At 65.0% G+C, this 25,048-nt stretch overlaps 3 protein-coding genes across 3 annotated transcripts in view; 1 reads left to right on the forward strand and 2 right to left on the reverse strand.

The window, feature by feature from the left end:
* Positions 1–5,408, forward strand: part of SLURP1 (secreted LY6/PLAUR domain containing 1) — a 6,845-nt gene extending 1,437 nt beyond the window's left edge. Inside the window, exons 3-4 of the mRNA XM_032873435.1 lie at positions 4,714–4,833; positions 5,158–5,408. Of these exons, the coding sequence (XP_032729326.1) occupies positions 4,714–4,833; positions 5,158–5,408 (371 nt within the window). The remainder of the gene's footprint in view (positions 1–4,713; positions 4,834–5,157) is intronic.
* A 4,064-nt stretch (positions 5,409–9,472) lies between these two features.
* Positions 9,473–12,286, reverse strand: THEM6 (thioesterase superfamily member 6). Its single transcript, XM_032873453.1, has 2 exons — positions 11,752–12,286; positions 9,473–9,665 (listed from the first exon to the last, which is right to left on the reverse strand). The coding sequence occupies exons 1-2, from the start codon at positions 12,262–12,264 to the stop codon at positions 9,552–9,554; spliced, it is 627 nt and encodes a 208-aa protein (XP_032729344.1). The 5' UTR covers positions 12,265–12,286; the 3' UTR covers positions 9,473–9,551.
* A 5,829-nt stretch (positions 12,287–18,115) lies between these two features.
* PSCA (prostate stem cell antigen) lies at positions 18,116–20,552 on the reverse strand. The gene is made up of 3 exons (XM_032873454.1): positions 20,357–20,552; positions 19,029–19,136; positions 18,116–18,330 (listed from the first exon to the last, which is right to left on the reverse strand). The coding sequence occupies exons 1-3, from the start codon at positions 20,406–20,408 to the stop codon at positions 18,116–18,118; spliced, it is 375 nt and encodes a 124-aa protein (XP_032729345.1). The 5' UTR covers positions 20,409–20,552.
* Positions 20,553–25,048: the final 4,496 nt, after the last annotated feature.

Below are 25,048 nucleotides of genomic sequence, written 5' to 3' on the forward strand. Positions count from 1 at the left end.
GGGCGATAGGTCCGCGGGAGCTGGGTGGGCGGGGCGATAGGTCCGCGGGAGCTGGGGGGCGGGGCGATAGGTCCGCGCGAGCTGGGGTGGCGGGGCGGGGGTCCCAGGGTCAGAGCGCCTCCAGGACCCTCACCCCGGCCGGCCCTGCACAGTGCGCCTCCACCACCTTAGCCATTTGTTTGCAAAAGGGTTTTTGGTTCTCAGCAGTTAGGCCTCCCTCCCTCCTCCTTTCTTTCCTTAAACGGAAAGGAAGCCTCCCCTTGCCCGGGGATTCCCGGGAAAGGTATGGCCTCCCGCAGCCAGCCGGGAGCCCGCACTCGGCCCACAGAGGCGGAAGGAAAGAGGAGCGGGGAACGGGTCACGACACCCTGGGGTCATGGGCTGGACACGGGGGCCCTGAAGCTCGCGAGCTGACCGGACACCCAACATGGCCCACAGTATACCCCTTCGTGGGGGACTCCACGGTGACCAAGTCCTGCGCCGTCAAGTGTGTGCCCTCGGACGTGGACGGCATCGGCCAGACCCGGCCCGTGTCCTGCTGCAACACGGACCTCTGCAACATAGACGGGGCCCCTGCCCTGGCTGGTGGCTGTGGCCTGGCCTTGGCGCTGGCGCTCCTCCTGCTGGGCAGCCTCGGCCTCTAGAGCCCCCGCCACCTCTGTCCCCACCCCCACCCCGCCCCCTGGGAGCCAGTCCTGAGTGTCCCTGAAGAAGCATTGTTCCTACACCACGCCTCCTGAATCTCCTTTTTGGCAGCCCTGTCCCACCAGGGCGGGGAGGGCTTTGAGCCTCGAGTCCAGCTCCCTCCACTTGGCCCTGTTTCCCCCTCCCACCCCTTCTCAGCCCCTCCTCTCCTGGTCCCTTCCTGCCCCCCTGGCCTCTGGGTTCTCTCTGGGGCTCTCCTCACCCACATGGCTGCCTCCGTCTGTCTCCGTCTGTCTCCTCTCCACATACCAAGATGTGCTAAGCAGGGTTGGTCACTAGGGCAGGGAACCAGGCAGGGCTCTGCTCTCTGGGCCCTGTGGGGGGCCTGACTGTGGTGGGACAGAAAGCGGGACCCCACAGGCAAGGGCAGCACTCACCTGCCAGGGTCGGATCACAGGTGGCTTCTCAGAGGAGGGGGCCATTAAGGCCAGGCTTTGAATGACAGAGATCGTTTGGGTAGAGGAGCAGGCCAAGTCGGGTGGAAGGAAAATCCAGGCGGGCTCAGAGTGGCCTGGGATCCAGGACCCGTGAAGCGCCTACTGCCCGCTCACCTGGCCCCTGGTGACATGGCCCCCTTCTGTTGGCTGGCTGGGCTTGCTGCTGGGTGTACCCACCACCTGCCTTCTCCAGGCCCACCGAGCCCCACTCCCTGGGGGCCTAGGGCGGCCCAAGCTCCAGCACAGACGGGACCTTCACTCTGTCTTGACCTTGGCCCGCACTGAATCCTCCAGATCACCCTCCCGGGAGTCGCCTACCCCAGAGGCCTCTTGTCCGGAGGGCTCCCAGCTCTGCACCTGGGTTGAGACTCGATGCTCACACACACATGCACACACACGTGTGTGCGTATACACGTGGTCCTGGAAACACACAGTGCGGGCCATGGACTTGAGGAGGACAGGGCCCCGCTGTCTTCCTCCCCAGGACCGCTTGAGGGAGGCAAGAGGGGGAGGGGGGGAGAGGGCCTCCAGTCACACTGGAACCTGCGCCTCCTCCCTGTCCTCTTGCTCCAGCAGCTCCTCCTGGGCCTCTGGGTGAGTTGGCCCGGTCCTGGGAGGGGGGCACAGCACTGGGGTCCAGCCTGAGTTGGGGCTGGGAAGCCCTCTTTCTGGCTCATCCCCACTGGCCTCTGAGTCCAGAGAGCCCTCACAGTCAGCCCTCGCCCCCCTTCTGGGGTTTCCTTCTCTTGGATGGTAGAGAGCAGCAGCCAGGACCTGAAGCAGGTCTCTCCTGGGGCAAGGGACACCCCATGCCTCTGAGACAGGAGACCAGTGGCCAGAAGGCCTGCTATCCCTGGGACCCCCGGAACTCCACATCTCTGCCTCCTGTGACAAGACCTTCCATCTCAGCGGCTCTGTGGTCCTGAGCCAGATCGTGGGGGACAGGACACCCCCCCCAGCCCAGCAATCCCTGTACCACGTGTCCAGCACAGACTGGTCGCACAGCCTGGCCACCATCTGCCAGAGACCCCTGACTCCGGGAATGGCAGGGAACCTGGGAGGCCAGGCATGGCCAAGTGCTGTCAAGATGACTCCGTGTGGGATTGTAGCTCTGAACTCTGACTTGACCACGGAAAAGGCCCCGTTCAGTAATTCAGCACCCGTCTCTCCTGGCGTTCCTGTGTCTCTCACAAAAGTGAGGAGAGTGGCAGGGTCACTTGAGCCCTAGAGCCTGGTTTGGGACCCAGTACGCGCATACACACACACACACACACACACACACACACACACAGCCCTCCAGGGAAACATGGGAACACTGTGTGTCCCCCCATCCTGGCCACTGCTCCTGCCTGGCCTTCCCTCCCCTCCGAAGCCAGAGCCAGGGCCCTTCCAGGCAGCCTCCGACAGCACACGGGGTGTCTCCCGCTCCTGCCCACCCCAGCCGCCTTCTCGGCACACTCGCCCCACCACTGCTCCAGGTTCCTGTCCGCCCCTCGTCTTCCCAGCTGCCCTCGGAGGCACAGGATGTTCTGCCTGGTTCCAGGTGAAAGAAAGGGGGTCAGGAGGGTTCGTGAGCAGACTGGTCGCACAGGAGGTCAGGTGGGGCCAGGGCCCACTCAGTCTGTCAGACTCCGCACTAGACACTCCCCAGTTCCTCTTGCAACATCCGGGGCGCAGTCGCGGGACCAGGCCCCAGGGAAGGGCCGCCGGCTGCTGTCCGCGCCCGCACCCGCCACGTGAGGCCCGGCTGTTGGCCTGGCAGCCACCGCGGCCTCTCCCTTCGCAAGTGGCGCCTCCCTTGGTTTCCTCAGTCCGCGAGGCCCCATCACACCTGCCCTCAAAACCGCCCTGGGTCCCTAGTCTCATCCTACCCACAGGAGTACGGTCTAGAGGGGCAAGGGAGTCACCTCAAGGCCACACGTGCAGCCAGCAGCACAGCCAAGACCGAAACCAGGACCAAAACCAAGACCTCCTGAGTGCCAGTCCCGCTCCTCCAAGCACGTCATCCCGCCGGGAGGCTGCGGGGTGACTCCATACCCAACAGCAGGGCCCCCTCCACACACCCAGCTGCAGCACACTCATACTCTGTCCTCGGCCACCTGCCCAGCCACCTGCTCTTCCGTCCACCATCTACCGCCTCCCCCCATCTCTCCTCCCTCCTTCATGCTTGCCCCAGCCATACCCTCCACCTTCTACCCATCCACTTCCTCAAACATCGCCCGCCCGCCCGCCCACCCACCCACTTACCCAACCAGCCACCCACCCATCTCCTCACCCGCTCACCCACTCACCCACCCACTCATCCATCATCCATCCTCCCATCCACCACCCATTAGGCCGTCCGAGGACAGAGAAACTAGAGGGTCTGGAACACCAGGAAGACCCCTGGATGAGGGGCACCTGGCCTGGACCTTCCAGCATGGGGAAGAGTTGAGGCCAGGACGGGAGGCCGGAGAGGGCGCCCACCAAGAGGCAGAGAACAGACAAAGGTGTGGGTGCGGGAAAGACTGCGGTGAGAGGTGGGTCGTGAAGAACTGGAGAAGGCCGTTAGGTCGGGAGCCAGGGGTTGGGCAGAGCCCTGTTGTCTGGGGCCTAAAATCGGGAAGCTCAGGCTTGGTCATTTGTAGGGAAGGGGCTGGCAGTGACTGTGGGGCCTGCCTGGAGCCCACACCCATCAGCCCGAGAGGAGCCTGGGGGGCCCATCCCACCCCACGTGACACCACCCCCACCCCACCGGGCGCCCACCCTCCTCTGCACCTGGCCCGATTCCCCGCCCCCGGGGCCTGTGCTCCGGTGGGCTCCTGTGTCAGGAGGAGGACATCTGGGTGTGAAGGAGACTGGCCTGCGTCCGGGCCAGGCCCCCGTTTGGTGCCTGGGTGGCGTCCTTGCAGGCCGGCACCAGACAGGCTCCAGCCATGGGGGTCCCCCTCCCTGAGGGCCTGGGAGTGATGCTGCCTGCCTGCCCACCAGCCCGCCCACTCCCTCCCACTCCTACCCTGTGCCACCCAGCTGACTCACACGCCTCTTCCGCCACCACCCTGGCAGGCCCCGCGGGGCGGGCAGGGTATAAGTGTCCACGGAGGCGGCCCTGGTGCTGCCTGTCCCGGCTTCCGAGCGTGGCAGATGGCCTGGTGCAGGGCTGTCCTCCCACTGCTGCTTATCGCAGCATCCAGCATGTGTGGTGGTAAGCGGGATGGCTGGGAGGGGACCGGTCATCGGCCTCACTTGGCCCACTTCCTCAGCGGGGAAGAGGCCCTTCAGGCACTGGGGCAGAAGGCCTCAATAGGCACCCCCGAGGCTCACCTCCCTGGCCCTAAATCAGCCTCCTGGGCCCTAGAGCCTTTGCTCGGGACAGGCTTCAAGTCCCCATTTTCTAGGCAGGAAAACCAAGGCTCAGTGGAGGAATGCGGCATTCGGTCCACTGGCCGGAGCCCTGGGCCTCGAAGGGTCGCAGTCAAGCAGGGGTGGGCCCGGGGGGTATGCCGAGGGGTAGACCGCACTTGGCCTCTGCTCCAGCCTCCCAGACGGCCCTCGAGGCCCGGTGATGAGGTCTGCCCCATGCCCCGCCCAGGTGAGGCCTTCAAATGCTTCACATGCGAGCAGCCCACAACCATTTCGTTGTGTAAAAACATCACTCGCTGCAAGCCGGAGGCCACGGCCTGCCAGACGGTGCTGGTGCAGGTGGAGTCGGGTGAGTCCGGCCCACAGTGGTCACCTTCCCCAAATGGTCCTCAGGGTTGGGGGGCAGCGATGGAGGTCCCACAGATTGGCTCTGGGGTGCACAAGGGCTGCATCAGCCTCGGGACTCCAGGCCCCCCCCAAGGCTGCACGGCACGCCCCAACAGGCGCCTGAGGGAGGAGCATGTACTCATTCCCAGGCCCGGCCTGGGGGGTGGGTCACGGGTGTCCCTGGCAGAGTCGAAAAGAGCTGGAACAGGTGCCTGAAATTTGGGGCAGCTGGGGAGGGCACTAGGCAGCGGAGGAGCAGGCTCTGATGCCTGTCCACCCCCGGCAGAGTACCCCTTCAATCAGAGCCCCAAGGTGACCCGTTCCTGCGCCAGCTCCTGCATAGCCACCGACCCCGACAGCATGGGAATTGCCCACCCCGTCTACTGCTGCTTCTATGACTTGTGCAACTCCATGCAGAGCACCAGGCTGGGGGCCAGCCGCCGGGGGCCAGCCGCCGGGGGCCCTGCTCCTCGGCCGCCTCCTTCCCTGAAGGGCCCAGCGCCACCGGAGATCGCCTCTACCCACGTGCTTCCTTGAGCTCCCCGAGCCTCAGGTGAATCATGCGCCCCAAGGGCTGAGAGTCTTGCCAGGGGCACTCTGTCTCCCACCCTTGCAGAGGATAAATAAAGACGAGGCAGAGGCCACTTCTTTCCTTCCTGGGTGCCGACAGCGCACGGAGTCACCTTTCAGGAGAGCCGGGCTGAGTCAGGCACATTCTGGGCCCCTGGCCTTCCTTCTCACCCAGGGCCATTTGGACTCATTTCACAGAAGGGGAAACGGAGGCTCCAGGGGAGAAAGGCATCCCGGGCTGGCCTTCCTGCAAACCAGTCCCATGGTACTTCAGAGCAGGACCGGTGCCTTAGCCCAAGGGGAGTCTGCCCCTACTCCCAGAGTCTCCCCTCAGCCCCCGGAGGCATCAAGCCCACCCCCCGTTCCCCGGGTGGGAAGGAAGCTGGAGTCAAGGATGGGCACGCCCGGCTCTACTGGGCCAGAACAGGGAAGCTGGGAAGAGAGCTGTGGACTTGCAGGGAGCCTGCCCGCCCAGCCCGGGCGTCCCAGGAGCGTGTGGGGTGGGGTGCCTCTGGGCCAGCGGACACCCACACACCTCCACGGGCTTCGGTCACCTCCCCTGACAAGGGGCCCACCGTGTCCTTGCCGCGGGGACAGCTGCAATGAGAAGAAACAGTGTGCATGGAACCTGCCAGCTCGTCCCAGACCCCAAGGGCCAGCGCTGGGCTCTGTGCCCTGCGGGTCCGGCAGCAGCCCTCCCAGCCAGAAGACGGGCAGCCGTGGCCCCCCAGGCTGGCCTCAGACTCCTGCCTTCCCCTCACGATGATCCCCAGCTGGCCCTGGTCATGACCAGGCTTGGCAGCCCTGGAGGGGGGTGGGGGCAGGAGCCACGCCCCACACACAGCAGCCTCAGAGCCTGCGGCTGCCCCTTTCCAGGCCCAAATGCCCACCAGCGCCCTGGGCGGGGCCCTTTCCAGGCCCTGCATTATGGGCAGTCTTCCTGAGAGCTTCTAGCGGGCCCCGGATTTGGAGGTGAGGGGCCAGGGCCACGGCCTCCCCATGGGGACACCGCAGCTCTTGGCTTCAGCTTCCAGGGGTCGACAAGGATCCTTCTTCAGGATGAGCAGGGTGGGCTGGTGGGAGACTCCGGAAGCCACCCCAGTCCTGGGGGAAGCAGGCAGGTGGCCCCAGGGACCTGCGGGGCCTCCGCACTGCACCGGCACGGCCAACAGAGGGCGCCCCTGCCCATCACCGCCGCAGCGCCAGGCTGCTGCGCCCTCCCCCGCCGGAACTGCGCACTCCCCCCCCACCACCACCCCGTGAACTCAGCCAAGTTGAGCTGAGGAGAGCCCCTGAGGTCTGTAGGCCTGAGAACAGCTCCCAGCCCTACACAGCCCGGTGTGCCTCAGGAGCTGGGGAAGCCGCACACGGGGTCCTGGGAGGACGGGCCCTGGGGTGGCTGCGGTGCTGCTCACACCGGCAGGGGACACTTGGGGCCTTGGAGGAGGGGGCACGTGTGGTCACAGAGAATGCAGAAGGACGGGAGGTCATCCACGCGCGGGACGCTCAAACCCCACCGGGGCCAGCCCCGTGCCCTGGTCAGCAAGCCCCTCCCGAACTCCGTGGCTAGACCTCCTCCACACAGCAAGGGCGAGAGCGAGCCTCTCCTCCCCCTGCCCCCACCCGCTGGGGCGTGTCTCCCTTGAGAGGACAGAGAAACTGCAGTGGCCCCTGGGACACGGTGATGTGCAGCCCGGACACCCCTGACCATCCTGAATGCCTCCTACAGACGCACAGACCCATCCTGCCCCCCAACCCCTGCCCCACTCCAGGGTGCCAGCTGGTCGCCCGTACCATGTGGACCCGCAGGGACCCAGACCCACTGTGCGCACACCCTCCCCTGTCCCCACTTGCACTGGGGAATGTGTCCCTGACAGCTGCGGCGATCCCCAAGCTCCCCACTCCCCGCACGTGCCCCACAGGACCTGCCCAAACACCCGTTTGACAAGGAGATGCAGATGTCCACGGGGGTGCCCGAGGGCCCCCGTGGGCCGGAGGCTGGCTGCTCAGGGCAGGGGCGAGGCCCAGCGTGGCAGCCCAGGGCGCCCCGGCCTGCCTGGGAGGTGGGAAGAGTGAGGCATCACGCGACCTCCCTGGCCACAGACCACTGGCCTGCCAGACCGCATTGCTTCCCCCATCACCGAACGCCAGCTGATAATCCGACTTTCCCAATCACCCATTATTTCCCAGGCTCAGCAGGTGGTCAGAGCATGACGTGGCCCCTGCTGTCTCCCGCTCCCCCGCCACCTTCCGTCCTGGCAGCCCCACTTCTTACCCTCGTTCAGGGGCTGGCAGAATGAGCCCCATGCTGGCCCCACCCTCTACCCACCACGGTCCGCTGAACCCTGCCCCACCTGCCACCCCACAGCCTCACCTCAGTAACCCCAGGCTCCGAGGCCTGACCTCCCAGACTCCTTGGGAGGATCTGGGACCAAATCAGAAAGGAGCACCAGCCACCCACAGACTGGGACAGCCAGGTCCAGGGGTTGGGGACGAGGAAAGCGGCACAGCCTACAAGGGTTTGGGGCCATCCTTCATGGCCTTGGTCCCGTGTTCTGTGAGATGGGAGCACATCTTGCTCTGCCTACCTGCTTCCTAAGTTCACAGGGGCCCAAGAAGCCTAGACAAACCCCCCACAGGAAGAGACTGCCGTGAGCGGCCCCCTGCTTCCCTGGGGGGGGGGCAGGGCTGGACAAACAAGGACTTTCCCCAGCACATGGACATCAAAACCCTTTAATCTTGGGTTTTCTTTAAATAAAACAGAAACATTGCAGCTTTCCCATTGCAGCTATAAGGCAGAGGTCAGCGTGGGGGGCAGACAAGGGCTCGGGGCACTGCTGCAGTCTCTGCTCCAGCTGGCAGTGGGCTGCCCAGACAGGGCGACAGAGGCGGTCCAGGGGCTCCATGGCTCCGGCCTACACCACAGGGGACCACACAGAGGCGGCCCCTCGTCCTGAGCACACCCAGGAGCCAGTGCCAATCCCACCCCCGGGGCTCTGACCCAAGTCCTCAGCCAGCTCTGCACACCCCTGCCTTGCTGTCAGCGCCCTGGGCCACCATCTGCTTCTCTCCAGGCCTTCCGGACTGGAGGGCAAGTGATTAGGCAGGAAGAGGTAGCTGTGCTGGTGTCCCAGCAGCTCCGGGACCCACCAGGGAGCCACACAGGCAAACCCCGGAAGACCCTTCCCCAGCCCCAGCCCACGGAGCGAGGCAGCCCCTCGGCGAAGGGAAGGCAAAAGTCGCCAGCAGGATGCCTGTTGAGGACGACCCCAGGAGGAGGGCAGACGGGTGAGGTGCTGTAGGCCCGAAGAGGGTGGGGTCTGACCCACAGTCCCAGAGCAGCCCAGTGAGGACCCAGGGGTGCGGATGAGCAAGGGCAAGGTGCAGAGAGCACCCAGGCAGAAGCCTGCTCCCTCCTCCGGCAGGCCCCAGCTAGGACAGGAAGCTCACCACCAGCACCCCTGTGCCATCCGACCTGACGGGCTCCGGCACAGCGTCTGGCCGCAGGCCCTACCCACACCCTGGGGGAGCCCCTCTACCCTCTGGTCAGCCGGCCTGGGCCCTGATTGCCCAGACTCCACCCTGGGCCTGCCCCTCCCCATCCGCAGACACAGGGCTCTGCCTCAAATTCGGTTCTGACCCTTTGCAGATCCTCACCAGGACAGAATCAGGCCTCACCCCGGCAGCCCGTTCAAATTCCAGGCTCCAGTGCTCAGGGTGGCTTTAGCTGGTCCCTCTGGTCCAAGCCCTCTCCCGACTGGAGCCCACGGAAACTGGCTTCACCTGCCAGGTAGGGCCCAACCTCCATCCCCATCCCCCCACATTGAGGGCCCTGGGCCTCCCACTTTCCTCATCACCTCCAACCCAAGGGCAGAGCTGGGTCAGGGTCTCTGTTCCCGGGTCCAGTGCCCAGCATGGCATAGGGGAGGGAGTGGTGACTACTGGCTGGGGGAGGGAGGGCCTGAGCATGGGGAAGGGGCAGGGCTGAGACGGACTTCAGCAGCGGGGACAGCCCAGCCGGCCCCGTCCATCCTGCACTCTCCACCCCTGGCAGGCACGGACGGGAGGGCAACCGCCCCCAGTGTGAGGCCGGTCAGCAGGGTGCGGCAGTCACTGGTCCTTGGTGATGTCACGGAGTCCACTCTCGGCCCTGAGCAGCTGGCTGCTGGCCTCATTGTAGGCGACCCAGTGCCGCAGGTCTTCGGGTAGCTCAGGGGGCTCCACCTGCAGGGGGAGACGGTGAGGTTCCTACCAGCAGCAGCACCGCAGGCGGCAGCTGGGCTGCCAGGAGGGGCCCCCGCTGGGGTGCTGCCTTCACACCTCTGCGCCTCTGCTCATGCTGTTCCCTCTTCCAGGTGCCCCTCCCCGAGGCCCTCAATGTCTGCATTTCCCCCTGGCCAGTGCTCACGACCCTATCCTCTGTCACGAGGCCTGTCTCCCCAACGGGGCCACATCTGAGCCTTCTGTGTGTCCCCAGAACCCAGGCGAGAGCCTCTGAGGCCAGCTGGCTGGAAAGAGGAGGAGAGAGGGGCTCAGAGGGTGTCAGGAGTCTAGAGCAGGGGAGGGAGGGGGGGCGAGTAGCAGAAGGGGGAGGGGTGGAGGGGCCGCTGTCAGAGCCCCTCTGCTGGGTAAGTGCCAGACAGGGGTCTGCCTGAAGCCCCTGTCCTTCCCGAGTGCATCAGGAGAAGCCGAACCTACAGCTCTGGGCCTGGCTAATGCGTCCCCACCCCTGCACACCCAGCCACCATTCTGTGCTGGGGAGGCAGGCAAGGTGCGGGCTCAGGCCTGAGAGGTCACAGGTTGCAGATGGGCTGTGGGCGTTCCCAGGGGCAAGGGGAGAAGCGGGGGCAGAAGCGCTCGGAACTGTGCAGCCCCGGCCTCCCCTGCAGACAGGGGTGCTCTGTTCAGCATCCAGGCCAGGCTTTCAGGAGTACTGTCCTCCCAGCCAGCTGTGGGGACCAGCTGCGGCGGCTGGGCTGTAGGCCAGCTATCGCCCCACGGCCACCCTAGTTGCAGCAGGCAGGATCTCTGGGCACCAGACTCCGACTGCCCTGCACTAAACCCGAGACTGTCTGGGGCTCTCCCTGACCCAGGGGCTAGGCCAGGCTCCTGGGGCCCTGCAGGCCCCACACTGGCCCTCCTGTCCCTGGCTGGGCAACCTCGGGGTATGTCTGCTAAGCTTTGCCACCAGCTCTCTGCGAAGCCCCTTCCAGCCCACGCCGGCCGCCTGGTACCCTCTCTTGCAGGAAAGGCTCCCCTCTGTCTTTCAGTTCCAACTCAGTCCCTACACATAGAAGGAAACATGGAGCATCTGTCCCTACGGCGTGGGGGACATCCAGGACCTTTGGGGGTGTTCAGAGACAGAGACAGAAAACCGGGGAGCTGTGCCTATGGCCCACAGTATAGCCTTGGGTGGTTCCCGTTGCCTCTCAGCCTCAGTTTCCCCACCTCTGATACTGGGAAAAGGCTGGCCTTTCACAATTACGGTGCACTTGTGTCCCTCCTGGCTCAGGAGGCCCCTGCCCAAAGCCAGAGAGGGCAGTGCCCTGGTTTAGGGCACCTAGGGGTTGGGGCAGGCCCTGGCTTTGGCATGGAGGCTGCAGAGAAGCTTTTGGGAACCCGCCTCAGGCAGGAGCGTGCCCTGGAAACTATCACCGTGGTGGTGCCCTAGCTTGTCCCCAGGGCCCCTGTCGCCATGCTGTAGTAGCGGCCGTGCTGGAAGGAGCAGGCCCTGGGGAGAGTCCTTCAGCCCCATGCACGCACTCGGGTACTCACTCCAACTGGTAAAGGCAGAACAACCTGGGGCTCTCTGGGACTCAGTCCCCCCCCAGCCCAAACCCAAGGACTCTGTCCAAGCTGTGTGAAAAGGGCAGGGGGAGGGGTGGGGTGTCCTCAGGTCCTCGGGAATTCCCAGTAACCTCCTCTCACCGACACCATCCCTCACGTTCAGAACCAAGGACCAGAGACGGCGGCTGCACACTCCAAGCACCCAGCACCACCAGGACTCAAGACGCCTGGGAGAGACCTGGTCCAGGGTTCCTTGCACTGGGAAAGGTGGAGGTTATGGCATGGAGTTTGGAGGGGCAAGGCGGAGCCGTGGCGGGGTGGGGGGGACCCTGCTAAGAACCGGCACGAGGAGCTGATTCAGGGACCCCGGAGCTCCCGGGAAGTGAAGGGAGGTCCTGAATCCAATGGCAAGGGCTGGGGTGATACCTGGAGGGACAGGGGCACCCCTAAGGAGGCACTGGCAGCCGGAGCTGGCTCAGAGACCAGGAGCCCTGAGGGCCCTGCGGGGGAAGAGGGTGCTCACCCGGCGCTTGCACAGGCGCTGCACGACGCGCTCCGGCGAGGTGCCCAGCACGTGCTGGCGGGAGCGCAGCAGCGCGCACACGAAGCCGTCGCGCAGGCTGATGAAGCGCGCCTCCAGGTAAAAGGCGCGGTCGTCCCAGCCCAGCAGGCGGGTGCGCACCTCGAACGGCTCGAACAGGCGCAGCGAGCGGCGGTAGCGCGCGCACGAGGCGGCCAGCACCGCACGGGCCCCGAGCGCCCGCAGCGCCTCCAGGACCCCGCAGCGGGCCAGGTGCGCGGCGCGCGCCACGTCGGCCTCCCGCAAGTAGCGAGCGTTGTTCATGTGCAGCAGCAGGTCCAGGTCCGAGGGCAGCACGCGGCCCCCGTAGCGCTGCTCCGCCAGCAGGTCCCGGACGCGCGGCTGCAGCAGGCGCGCGCGCAGCACGGCGCACGGCACGCGCACCAGGTACCACCCGTCCAGCAGCGCGAAGTAGGCGAGCGCCACCAGCAGCGCCGCCACGAGCAGCCCCAGCATCGCGGCGGCGGGCGCGGGGCGCGGGGGGCAGTGGCGGCGGAGGCCACAGCCCTGGTGTCGGCGGCAACGGTGCCCGCGCCCCGCCTGCCAGCCTGCCGGGAGCGCCGCGCCGCCGGAGCGAACCACCTCGCGCGGCCGGCCGGGGGGGACGCGCCGGAGGCCGCAGGTGCCGCAGGCCCGGGCCCCGGGCCCCCCCCCCCCCCCGCCCCCGCCCCCCCCCGCCCCCCCCCCCCGGCCCCCCCCCCCCCCGCCCTCAGTGGCCCGCCCCGCCCCCCCGCGCCGGCGCCCCTCCCAGAGTCCTCAGTGATCCGCCCCGCCCCCCACGTCCGCCCGCGGCCCCTCCCACGCTTTCGCTCGCGCCGCGCCACAGCGCCATCTGGCGGGCGCGCCCCGCGCTGCAGGCGCAGAGGCGTCCGTGCGGCTCCGCCGCGTCTCCTCCCGCCTGGCTGGGGGCTCGAGCTCGCCTCTCCGGCCTCTCTCCCCGGCCCTTGAAGCCTCCGCCGGGCCCCGGAGAGGAGGACACGGAGCGGAGCAGGGGCAGGGGCTCCAGCCCTTCCCGGCCCCGGCGGCGCTGCTTCAGGACTCCCCCGGAAAGCGACCCTCGAGGCTCCGGAACGCCCAGGGCACACCCCTCGGCAGGGCGACCGCCCCCGGGGCCGCTGCGGCCACTCGGGGCGCGTCACCGTCGGCCCTTCGGGGGCTTTCTCAGTCTCAGCCTGTGACCTTGTTACCCCACCGCCAGGTCCGGGCCGTCTTAGCCTCCGTCCCCAGCTCCCGGCCTCTGCCTTTCGGAAAGGGGCAGGTCGCCGGGCCGCGGGGAGCGCGAAGGCCCGGCAGGCGTCCGCAGCCTGGAGCCCGCTGTCCGGCGTCCCGGCCCTTCTCTGGACTCCGTCTTCGCTCTTTCTGGCTGTGCTTCTGGGGCCCGTAGTTGGGCAGAACGGGGTCCGGGTTTTCCTGGGTCGGGGGATCTGCTTGGATGCTCCCAGGGACAGGCAGTTCGCTCTCTATCAGGGCTCACCCCGCTGCCCTAGGAGCCCCCGGAGGTAAGAAGCCTTCTCCCCGCTGCTCACCGTTGTCCCTGTCGTGCTCTCCTGTCCCTGGGGTGGGGCAGCTTCTCAGGATGACAATGTCCCTTGAGCCCCCCCCCCAGGCAGCTGGTCTGTGAACACACCTTGTGGCATCCCCACAGGGGAGGGGTCGCCTCTAGAGGCTGCTCTGGAGGCGTCAGTGAAGGTTAGTAAATGATAAAATGGGGGGTCAGAGGCTCCCAAGAGCCCCGCCCCCACCCTCCTCACAGCCCAGGCTCCCCCTGCCCAGCCATCCATGCTGAGCCCCGCACCACTGCAGGAACAAACTCATTCTTAGCTGCCCGCCATCCTCCTGCGACCGTCTTCCACAGCAGACGCGGGCATGGGGTGGGGGGGTCATCAGCAGATGGTGAGGGGCGCCCATCAGGCCAGGGACTCAGACCTGGAACCCCCTCCCTTGCCCTGGCTTGAAGTATCTGGGCTCCAGGAGCTGGGTAGGGTGGGCGAGTTTCGGAAGGGCTACTCCTGGGTCCCCGTGATTCCACAAGAGGTGTCCTGTCTGGGTAGTGCCCGGCGTCACCAACACGGGCGGCCCCACGGCCTAAGTTCTAGTGGCCGCCGCCTGGTATAGGGTTCCGGGGGAGAGGAGCCAGCAACTGGAGGACCCCCACCCCACCCCAGGCCCCTTCCTCTGCTCTGTCCCAGGCCCGCTGGTCTTGCCCCGGGGTCAGAGACTCGAGGTGGTGATTGTCACAGTGAAGGAGTAGCCTGTGGGCATGGCAAAGGGGGGGTTGAGAGGGCCCAGACCCATTTGTCTGTGGGGGGGACAGCCCGTAGCCCTCTGGAACCTCAGGTCTGTAAAAGAGCGTTCGCTGTAGCTGGTGGCGGCTCTGCTGCATTGCTGTGCCTCAGTTTCCCCAGATGCACTCTTGCTCCCAGAGGGGTCTCCTGCCTGCTGTGTGCCCACATCTGGACTGCGGGCATGAGTGCTCCATAGTGAGGCAGGCCGTGTGTCCGTGGGCACATGGTGATGTTTGGGTGACGTTCCTGTGCAGCGCAGAGCAGGGCCTGGCCCCCCCCACTCCCCGGGGGGCCGCCCTTGCACCCATAAACTTTGTGGAGTGGGCAGATTGGGTCCCCGCTCTGTGCCCTGCAGCTGTGGGCACTTGGGCAGGGGCACTAAGCCTCTCCAGGACTGGTGAGTGATGCCAGGCCCTAAGGCTCCCATAGGACCTGCCTCGCCCCACCCCTGCCCTCAAGACAGGACTCCTTCCTGTCTCGCTTGCCTCAGCTGGGGCAAGCAGCTGAGTCCCTGTTCATGGGCTCAGGAGAAGAAGGAGAGAAGCCCCAAGGCGGTGGGTGGACCCCCACTGCAGGGAGGAGTCTGGGGGCAGGGAGAGATGGGGGAGACAGAGAGACAGGCAAAGAGGGAGAAGGGGCTGGGAGCCACGTGACAAAGATGGAGCTTCGAGAAGCAGAGGAAGATGGACACCTCTGCCCGCCCCCCAACTTTGCTGCCTCCAGAGGGTCTGACCTGGCGCCCCTCAGGCAACTGCCCTGCCCCCACTCCAGCCTCCCTCCCTACGGCACCCCAAGTCCAGCCAGGCAGGAGCAGCCCTTCACAGAGCGGGGCCCAGGCTGCTGACTGACACGGGGATCTGCTCGTCCAGTCCTGGGTCACGTGGGCAGGGCACTCTACAAACACCTGAGTGGCCGCAGATGGAGAACTCACCAACCTGGGCGGGGTTGGCGGGGGCGGGGGCACAGCGATCCCAGCCCTGGAGGGGCCTGGCAGACAGGCCCTGGGATTGATGGTCGGGCTGAGCCAGAGTCCTCAGGGGGGAGGACGGCACCAGACGGCCTCCAGCCTGAGACTGGGCGCGGTGCCAGGGCCAGAGGTGCCCACTTAGGGATGCCGCTGGAGGTCTGGCTTGAGGTGAACAAGCGCGCAGGGGAGGAGGGTGACGAGCCAGCTGTGTGACCTCGGGGCAGTTCCTTCACCTCTCTGTGCCCTGGCTCTTTCCCTGTATGTCGGGCCTCGCTGGGTGGCCGGGAGTTGATGACGGATTGCACGGAGACCCACGGGTGAGCCCCTGACCCCTGTTGTCACCTATCATGACAGAGGTGAAAGGCTCAGACAGCGTCTCCAACACGGAAAGTGCTCGGGAAAGGCATCCTAAAGACAAACCCAAGTCTGTCTGTCCAGGGGAACGCCTCTGCCTCCGGACAGAACCGAGAGGGTCTGTATTCCTCGCTATGGAAAGATCTATGTTCAGAAAGTATTTTGCTGGGGAGCGTGTGTCTGGTGAGCCAGGCGTGTATGCTCGTGGCGTACACCTGCGTGTTCCCACACAGGAAGCCCCCCGAGCCAGTGCAGACGGTGACACACGCCAACCTAGCATGTGGGGATCTGAGGCTCACGCTCTCTTATTCCTTGCTTTTCTGTAGTTCGTGAGGACGAGATGGTGAGGGGACGGGGAGATTAGGGCCCGCTGCTGAGGGGCCCTGGGCCAGTGGGCTGCCCCTGCAGGTGGCCCCCTGCTGTCCCTATCCCGAGAGGAGGAGCCCCGTTGGACCCAGCGCACTGTGTGTCGGGAGGGGCTCCTGCCCCACCTTCTGTTGAGCAGTGAGGTTGCATGAACTTGGAGACAGCTCAGGAGGCCGGAGGAGAGCCCTGGTTCTGGGACCTGGAGAACCCTACCAGGCCTCCCACGTCGCAGGGGCCTCCCCGCCCTCTCCCCTGCCCCTGGCCCAAACGTTTCAAACCCAGGAGCCTGGGACAGGATATGGTGGTCCAGGTACCGCATCACCGCCCTGAGCCTCAGCCCCAGGGAGGAGGTCCCCTGCCCAATGGGTCCCCGTCTTGTTCAGTGGGCTGTGGCCCATCCCTCTGGACTTCCAGGCCCCACAGAGGCCTTCCTGGCCTCACCGATATTTGTGATTTTCTCTCTGTGTTTTATTCCTTTCCTGGCTTCTCCTGCTGACATGTTACATATTTCTGTATTGATCCTGTTCACCTAAGCCCTGTGTCCTGTAAGCTCCATGACCTGGGGTGGCCCCAGGGCATCGAGAGAGGTCCGGGAGAATCCAGCCAAGCCCAGGCGACTGCTGTTTTTGGTGTGTCTGGAACAGCGCCTGGAACATAGCAGGTGCTCTATAACTGCAGAGGTGTCCACTGTGTCCTGGGCAGGGTCAATGAGCCTGGGCCTCACAACTTCAGGGCACAAAGAAGCCTAGTCCTGAGTGCTCACCAGTCCTCAATCTCCAAGCTCCGGCCCAGCTCAGACCCTGATGGGCCTAATGCTCTCCAGGGTCCCCCCCAGTTCTGGGATGCCCTCCCAGGAAGCAAAGGCCCAGCCTTGAATCCAGGACCCTGGACTGGAGCCAAGCCAGGTCTGTGTGTTGGGCCCTAGCGGAGCATCGAGGGAGAGGCCGGAGCCCACAGCTGCTCCGCAGGAGCCGGGCACCAGGGCTGGGAAGGGAGCAGGGAGAATCACCACTCAACATGGGGAACTCCACCCTCTGCAGGTGGCGACCCTGGGACCCAGTGGCCCACCTGAGGACACACACAGGGAAGACCTTGAGCTTCTGGACCAACCTTGTTGGTCAGCGTAATCCTGCCCCACCCCCAGCCCAGCTCTCCAGACCCCGGGTTCTAATGCTGCCTCACCCACGGCTTGGTACGTGTCTTGGAAGCACCCACCATCCCATGCAGGTCCCTGTCCTGGCCCCCGCTCCGAGGACACGCCCCTGCTCACGGCCCCCACTCCGCTCACACCCACCAACGGCCCACCCCACCCACATAGGCTGCCCTCCCTTATAAAAGACAAAGTAAAAAATTCAAGAAAGAGACGGAAGGGCTCTCCTCGAACAAAAGGGAAGGCCAGTGAAGGGACACCATGGGGACCTCACACAGTTGCAGCCCCTCCCCCCCGAAGCTTCTGTGTCCTGTGAATGCTCAGTCCTCGCAGCGCAGGGGTCACAGATAAGTATCTGAGGCTCAGAGAGGTCGAAAGACGTGAGTGAGTCTCACCGCAAGAGCCCGGAGCCCCGAGGGAGGCCGCCGCCTTCTGCAGCACTGCCCTCCCTTCCAGGGGTCGGTCATTTGCTCCTGCCCAGGCCGGACCTCCACCCCATGTGGCTGGTCAGTGCTGTGGCCACAGCCCACGGACACGGGGCCGGGTGGCCGTCCAGCCCAGCGCTGGACCCCAACCCTGGCTTCCACCCCGGGGCACATAAGAACACAGCTCTCTGCCACTAGGTCGGGGGGGATTTTATTAAGGGCCTCCTGTGGGCTGGGGTTACTGCCCCAGAACTCCCATGGCCATGGGGAGCTGGACCCCCCTCCACACCTCATCTCTTGGGGCCCATGGGACCTCACACTCCCTGCCCCTAATTCTATTCAGCCTTTGTGGGGCCCTCCCACCTCCCACGTGCCTGCTCCTTGCTGGTTGTGGGGGACATCATGGGTGGGAATGGCTCCGTCGATGGGGGGGGTGGGGCAGAGAAGTCTTGCCGGAGGAAGAAATGCCCAAGCAAGGGTTGAGGAGGGGGCTGCGACATGGGCGTTGGGCAGACCATGTGCAGGCTGGGTTCTAGGGATTTGGAACAGTGCCACATCAACAGGACTCAGCCTGCTGAGCAGGGGGAGCTGGGCAGGGCTTCTGGAGAGAGCCACAGAAGGCTGGAAGGGGCAGACGGGCATGGCCCAACCTGAGCTGGGGTCTCGGAGGGGTCTTGACTGGGCCAGTGTGTGTGAAGAGCACCCCAGGACCCCTGGGCACTGATACCCAGTGTGGGGGCACAGTGGGGTCCTCCCGATCCTACAGCCAGCTGGGACCCCATAGCAGCAGGCCACCGAGAGTGATGAGCAGCACCAGGGTGACAGCTGCTGGCCGCAGGGCTTGGGCCCCGTTGGCATTGCACAGGTCAGTGGAGCAGCAAGTGACGTTCTTCTTGCCCACGTAGTAGTTCTGGGCGTCCTCCACGCAGTGCGAGCTGCAGCCCTTGCTAATGATGGTCACGATGTCAACAGCACCTGGGGGTAGGGGCTGCTCAGCTCACCTACCTGGCCTTATGCTCGATCCCATGGCCCTCTTCCTGTCCCCACTCTAACACTTTAGAGTCACCCCGGGTGACTACCTCAAGACTGCCAGCAGCGTCAGGGCAGGCGCCTGGGCTCATCCGTATCCACATGCCCAAGGCAGCCGGACCTTTTGCTGCAACTGAAAATGCCTAATGGGTGAATGCAGGGATGGGTGGATGGATGGTAGGTGGGTGGGTGGCTGGGTGGATGATGGATGGGTGAGTGGATGGGTGGGTGGATGGGTGATAGAGGGGGATGATGGATGGTGGATGGATGAGTGATGAAAGGGATGGATGGACAGATGGATGGTGGATGAGTGATGGAGAGGCGATGGGTGGACGGATGGATGGATGGATGGATGGATGGATGAGTGATATAGGAGGGATGGATGGATGAGTAACGAAGGAGGACGGATGGACAGACAGACAAGGGATGGGTGGAGGGATGAGTGGACGGGAAGCGGAGCACCTGTATCTGTGGGTGGGTGAACAAGTGGGCAGATGGACAGAAGGTCTTTGAGTCCCTACCAGGGGGTGGGAAGGTGCAGGAAGTCCAAGGGAATGGCAAGAGGGGGGGGGCCGAGCCCCACCCGGCCCTGTGGGAGTCTGGGCAGAGTCCCGGGGAGGCACGGGAACAGCAAGGTCACTCACGGATGCGCTTGGTCCAGCAGTACGTCTCGGAGTTGGTGCAGTTCTGCACATGCTGACAATCGTGGTTGCTCGCCTGGTCCTTGCAGGAGTAGCAGCGCAGAGCGGAGCCTGGGGGATGGGGGGGCTCAGAGTGGGGAAGCAGCCTCCTTTTTTCATCTCTCATAGCTTCCAAGCTGCTGGCAGTGTGTGAGAGCACAAGAACTCACTGCAGACTGGGGACCCCCAGGGAGGGAACCCCGCTCATCAGAGTCCACCAGGAATGCTTCTCTGCCTACTGGCTGCCCTGGCACCTGGAACCCACCGTGAGTGCCCCAGCCCGTCCCTCTGCCAAATGCCCCTGGTCTGAGAAGGAAGGGAGTGACGTGCTCCAGGGTGGGCTGGGGACGGCAGGGTGGGCAGGACTCCAGAATTGCTCCTGCCACCGGGAGTCACTGTCTCAATAACCTGTGCCGGTCCAACCCAGCCTCCCAGCCCTGCCCAGGTCTCCCCAGGGCCGGGAGACCCTGTGTGGGCCCCTGGCCAGGCCCTGCTCTGTCCCTGGGGGCAGTGGCCCCAGCTGGCTCGGTAAGGCCCCTTCCAGTCAAAACAATGGTGGGATAGGGTAGAGTCACCCAAGGCAAGGAGGCCCCGTGCTGCTGGTCCCGTGCTCAGTCACCCCACATCCCAGCTGACACCCCCAGCAGCCTTGGGGGCCATCGTCATAAGCCCCAGTTTCCCGAAGAGGAAGCTGAGGCCCTAAGAGACTTCGTGACGACCCAGGATGGGAAGGACCGCGCAGGGCCTGGAGTGCAGACCAGAGCAGCCGAGGCCCACTCCCCGGCCTGGGTGTCTGTGGTCCTTGGTGCCCACAGTGGACCCCAGGGCAGGGCGGGGGGAGAGGCCCCAGATGCTGTCAGGACACCCCCCCGCCCCCCCCCCCCCCCCCTCCATTTGGCCCTTCCCTGCCTCCGGGGCACTTGTTGCCTTGAGGTTTTTCTGCCCCTGTGCCTCCCCCAACACTGCATGTTCCCCGTGCATCCCTCCGGCTGCTGGTCCTCCGAAAGCCAGGCCCCGCCATGCCCTCCCGCCTCTGGGTGAGTCCCTGCTGCCTCCTGGCTGTACTCAGAGCTGCCCCAGAGGGGGACACGGGCAAGGACCAAAGCCCCTTCTTCCTGCCGCTGCCTCCCTTACCTTCCACCTGACCGCCCTCCCCCGTTCCCCACCTCTGCCTCCTCTCTCTGTCCTTCTGGGTGGGTCCCCTCGCTGAGTGTCCCTCTGGTCTCCCCTGATTGCCCCCCTTCCCCCAGCGCTGTTCCCGTGGCCCTGCCCCATGGGAGCGGAGGTCTCACCTGGCTGCAGGGTCAAGCCGACAGCCAGCAGGGCAAGGAGGACAGCCTTCATGGTCACCAACGGGCGGCCCAGGGCTGGACTCCGGGTGGCTTTATAGGCTTTGCCTGGCAAGGGGGAGGCTCCACCGCCCACGGTCAACACGGACAGCTCCCCAGCCAGCAAGTACCGCAGCGCAGGTAGATCCCAATCTCTGGCCGCCCCGCCACGCCCCTTGTCCTCTCCCTTTCCTTCCGGAAGGCGGGGCCTGTCCTGGGCAGGGATGCCCTCCCCCCTCTCTGCCATCTCTCAGCACCCCCAGGGCGAGGCATGGGGCTCACAGCAAGGCCAAAGTGGGGTAAGTGCGGAAGGCCAAGGTTGAGGCCCAGCCTCCCTCGGGCCCTGCTCTGCAACCAGGGCTCCTGGTCCTCCAGGGACAACAGCCTTGAATGGCCACACCCAAGGGGGCACAGGGAAGGGGGAGACCGTTCTGGGAAGGGCCCTGAGGCTGGAGGGGGTGCTGGCACAGCCCAAGGGCACAGGCATGGTGCATGGAAATGTGTGCACGCTGGGATGCAGGCTTAACCCTCACCACCTTCCTGAATCCCCCCAGGACACGGAACTCTAGCTGCAAGGGAGTCTGGGAAATGGAGCATTAGCTGCCTCTTGAGGAGGCCGTGGAAGGGGGTCGGCACCGGGCTGGACATAGGCTGTGCCCCAGACCCACTCTCCATCCCGTCTGTGTCCTAGGATCCCATAAGGGCCCCAAAGGGCTTCCAGTGGCTGGAGACCTGAGGGTGGAGGTGCAGAGGCCGGGCCGTGTCCTCCTCCGTGTCCTGACAGCGAGGTGGCAGTGGCCGTGCATGGCCGTGTCCCTGGGGGCCAGCCTCCTCCCTTCCCACCAACCTGGACAGCCTGTGGGACGTATACCATCCCCTCACCCCTCCAAACCTCACCCCTCCAAACCCAGGGCCTAGTGGCTTCCGTCTGCTCATGGCCTAGGGGCCCATTAGTGGTCCCTATTGTCACTCTAAACGTGACCCTCCCTTTGTAAACAGTCTCCCCATGACCCCTTGGGGTGTCCAGGTGGGTGTGGGCAGGTACAGGCCACGCCCACTGCCTGCTGACCCCGTGTGTCTGGGGAGGTGACAGGCCCCTCCCAGGGGTGGAGAGAGCACCTTTCACTTCCTGCTGCTTGCCTGGCCCTGGGATGACATGTCTGTCCTCGCTTTGGCATCTGACCTCATCCCCCTGGGTTCACCCCTGGGACAGGGCAGGGCCGAGTGTGTGCTGCTGGCAAGGCCCTCGCTGGGGCAGTGAGCTCCATCTCCCAGCTCTCCTGGGCGGGGGGCGGGGGGGGAGCAGAACGACGCCCCTGGGGGTGGCAGCTTCCACCCTCTCACCCCGAGTCCTGGATCAAGACAACACAGCGACGTGGGCCAGGGCTGAGTCCCAGAACTCCCTGGCATTGGGGTCTTTCCTGCATGGCCCCCTGGCACCCACCAGTTTGGGCCCTTTCCAGCAGACGGCGTCTCTGCTTTAGCAGATGAGGAGCCTGGGGCCCAGGGAGGGGCCTGACGCTGCCCAAGGTGACACAGTGGTGGGAGAGGCGGCGGTGAGTGTGGTCCCTCCACCAGCTGCCCTCCTGGTCTACTCTGGCCACTCAGAACTTTCTCCCTGAGCACCCCCACTCCAGCCCACAGCCCCGTCAGCTCAGGTGGTTCGCGTGGTAAAATGTTTGTGACCTCCCTGTCTGCCTGTCGGCCCACCCCCAGCCCCCTGGGACTGGGGGTGCCCTGGCCCGGAGCCTTTCTTATCTGCCTTCGTGCTCCGGGCACCCAGCACCTAGCACAGCCTGGAACATTCATTCCGCAAATATTGACAGGTGCACGCATGTTTGTTCACCTGACTCGCCACGACGTGACTACTCTAGGGCTGTGGCTCTCAAGCAGGGGGCTTCCGGGCCCCAGGGGATGCTTGGCGGTGCCTGAGGACACTGTGGGTTGGCCCAGCAGGGGAGTGCTACTGCCTTCCAGGGGTGCGGGCCAAGAAAGCTGCTCACCATCCTGGACGGGGCACCCCCCACCCCAGGGACACATCCAGCCTGATACGGGCAGAATGGCCGAGAGAGGAGGCCCGCGCAGAGCCACGGAGACGAGGCTGCCATCCCACTGAGGGTAGACGGCAGGGAGTTAGACCGAACAGGGAAGGAATGAGTGTACCTCGCATGTGAGAAGGACATGAATTTTGGGGACCCAGGGGCCAAAATGATATGGTCTGAATTGTGTCCCCCCAGATTCCTACGTCGAAGCGCCAACCCCGGTGTGGTGTGCTTGCAGGTGGGGCCGTCGGCAGGTGATCGGGTCAGATGAGGTCATGAGGGTGGGTCCCCACGAAGGCATTTGTGCCCCAGTAAGATCGGACGGCAGAGCTCCCCGCACCACCGGGTAAGAACACAGCGAGGAGGGGGCCGTGTGCAGGCCAGGAAGTGGGTCCTCGCCAGAACCCAGCCCTGCCGGCTCCCCGGTCTCAGACTTCCAGCCTCCAGGGCTGCGAGAAACCCGAGTGCTGCGGAGGCTGCCCAGCCCGCGGGGCTGTGTGACGGGCCCGAGTTGACTGAGTGGACAGCCTAAGAGCCACGCTCCAATACTGAAGCCCGTGGCCATGCTGCCGTAGCCACGGCTGTGACCAGCCCCTGCCCCGGCACGGGCTGACCTCTGACCTAGTCTAAAACTAAGCCCTCACTAGGGTCACAGTCTGAATGCTGACCCCGTTCACGCGGAGGACCTGCCTCTGGTCACTGATTCTGTCCCGTCACCCACGCTTTGGGGACACGCTGAATACAGCCCCTTGGCCTCGCTGAGCCTGGATCCCCTGGCTGCCCCACTTTCTGGGAAGGTCTGCCGCTAAGAGTCCCTCCCGGCAGCGGACCGGGTCAGGGTGTGCCTTTGCTGCGACTCACCCTTAGCTCTCTTCCTCCCCTCGGCTCTGCTGTCACCTCTCGGGGCTCCAGATTTTCCTGTTCTCTTGCCTCTTCACCTGCCTGCCCAGCCCGCTGGGTCCCCTGGAGCTCCTGCCCACTCACGTTCCCTTTCCTGTCGGGTCAGAAAGCCGGAAGGCGGGGGCCGGTGGGACGGCAGCAGGGGCCAGGCCCTGGAAGGAGGCGGGATCGCTGACCCCACCTTGTACGGGGTCTTTGCCAGCAGACTGCGACCTCCCGGGGCTGCCACGTGAATGGACACCAGTGCTGGATGAATCTCATATTTGGGGCAGAATTAATTTAAAAAATAAAGATGGTGGGTTAATTACAAAACCACAGCTGATTTCACCTTCCACTTCTGTAGACCTTTTTCTTGAGAAAAATGCATTCGTAAAATCGAGAGGGTCAACCACACGCTGCAAGACCATGGACCCCCGGGGAGCGCACGCTCAGGGCCTGGCCTCCCATTCTGGGCTCTTGAAATTCGGGCGTCTTGCAAGCTCTGTGAGTGTGTGCGTGTGTGGGGGTCCTGCCAACACTGAGTCCCACGCCGGGGCCTGGGAGCCTGCTTCTCACCCCCGGTTCACCAGGGCCAAAGCTCCCTCGGCCTACTGCCAGCCTGGGTGCCCGTCCACCTCGAATTCTGGGAAGGGCCTTGCACCCCAGAGAAGGGCCCTCGTCCTGGTTCTCACGAAGGTGTCCTACGTGCCATCAGTGTCTCTGCCCCAAACCCATCCCTCCTCCTGTCTCTGGCCTTGCATTCCAGCCCCCTGCAGGGGCTGGGGCCTCTTAGAGCTGTCCCTCATCTCCAGTCGCTTCTCCTCCGTCCTGGAGTGAGGTCAGGGAGCCCAGGACACCCGGTCCACGTGGGTAGTGCTACCCTTCTGCCAGAGGCTGTGGAATTCACAAGCACCCCCAGGCTGGAGCCAACCCCCCCCCCCCCGCTCTGGGGACTGGATGGTGACGTTTCCCCACCCGAGGCCTCCAGGATCTGGGTGAGTGGTTCTGCTGCTTCCGGTCCTGCCTTCAGGTGGAGGCCTGTGGGCTGAGGGACAGCACACCCGGAAGGGGCTCCTGTGTGGGGCCTGGAGGGGACAGCTCGAGCCAGATGTGGTATGGCCTGCTGGGGACCATTCTGCGGAGCCCACTGGGATGCCAGGGATGGGTGGGGGCGGTGATCGGTTCAGACTGACACCCACAAGGCCACGCTGGTTGTGAACAGGGATGGGAGCTGTGGTGGGGAGCAGCTGTGGCCTGGGGACTGGGTCCTGTGCAATGGGGGGTAAGGAGGGAGAGTCATCCGTGGCTGCTCCCAGGAGACACAAGTTCTTCCTTCTCATCCTCTTTCTGACCCTCTCTTCTCTGCCAGCGTGGGCTCAGACCTGGAAATGTGGCCCAAGAGTCCCAGAGTGATGATGGGAGCCTCTGGGGGAGCCCGGTGCATCTTCGGGGGGGGGGGGTGTCAAACCCCAGGCCCCCGCTGCTGCTGCATGTAGGCTCTGGGAGGTGCATGTAATCCCATGTCCATGAGGTGGCAGCAGAGAGTCTCCCACGGGGACAGAGCCAGTCTTCCTGTGGGGCCATTAGGATGCCCCAGGAGAGGGTGCTCAGTGCCCCCAATTTTCTCCTCCGGCAAGCATATCTGCTCCTAGCACCTCCAGATTCCTGACCCACGGAACCGGGTGCAGCAAGATGATTCATTTCAAGCCGCTGAGTCTGGGGTGTTCCATCACAC

Source organism: Lontra canadensis, unplaced genomic scaffold (genome assembly GCF_010015895.1).
Source record: "Lontra canadensis isolate GAN:19392208 unplaced genomic scaffold, GSC_riverotter_1.0 scaffold49, whole genome shotgun sequence".
Classification (NCBI taxonomy): domain Eukaryota; kingdom Metazoa; phylum Chordata; class Mammalia; order Carnivora; family Mustelidae; genus Lontra; species Lontra canadensis.

Bases quoted from the DNA above. Each gene is read 5' to 3' on its own strand.
- THEM6 (XM_032873453.1), bottom strand. From the start codon at position 12,264: ATGCTGGGGCTGCTCGTGGCGGCGCTGCTGGTGGCGCTCGCCTACTTC. The intron at 9,666-11,751 runs GTGAGCACCCTC...CTCCCCCTGCAG, and splicing joins AGCGCCTGTGCAAGCGCCGG to GTGGAGCCCCCTGAGCTACC.
- PSCA (XM_032873454.1), bottom strand. From the start codon at position 20,408: ATGAAGGCTGTCCTCCTTGCCCTGCTGGCTGTCGGCTTGACCCTGCAG. The intron at 19,137-20,356 runs GTGAGACCTCCG...CCCATCCCCCAG, and splicing joins CGGCTTGACCCTGCAGCCAG to GCTCCGCTCTGCGCTGCTAC. The intron at 18,331-19,028 runs GTGAGTGACCTT...CCCTACCCCCAG, and splicing joins CTGCTGGACCAAGCGCATCC to GTGCTGTTGACATCGTGACC.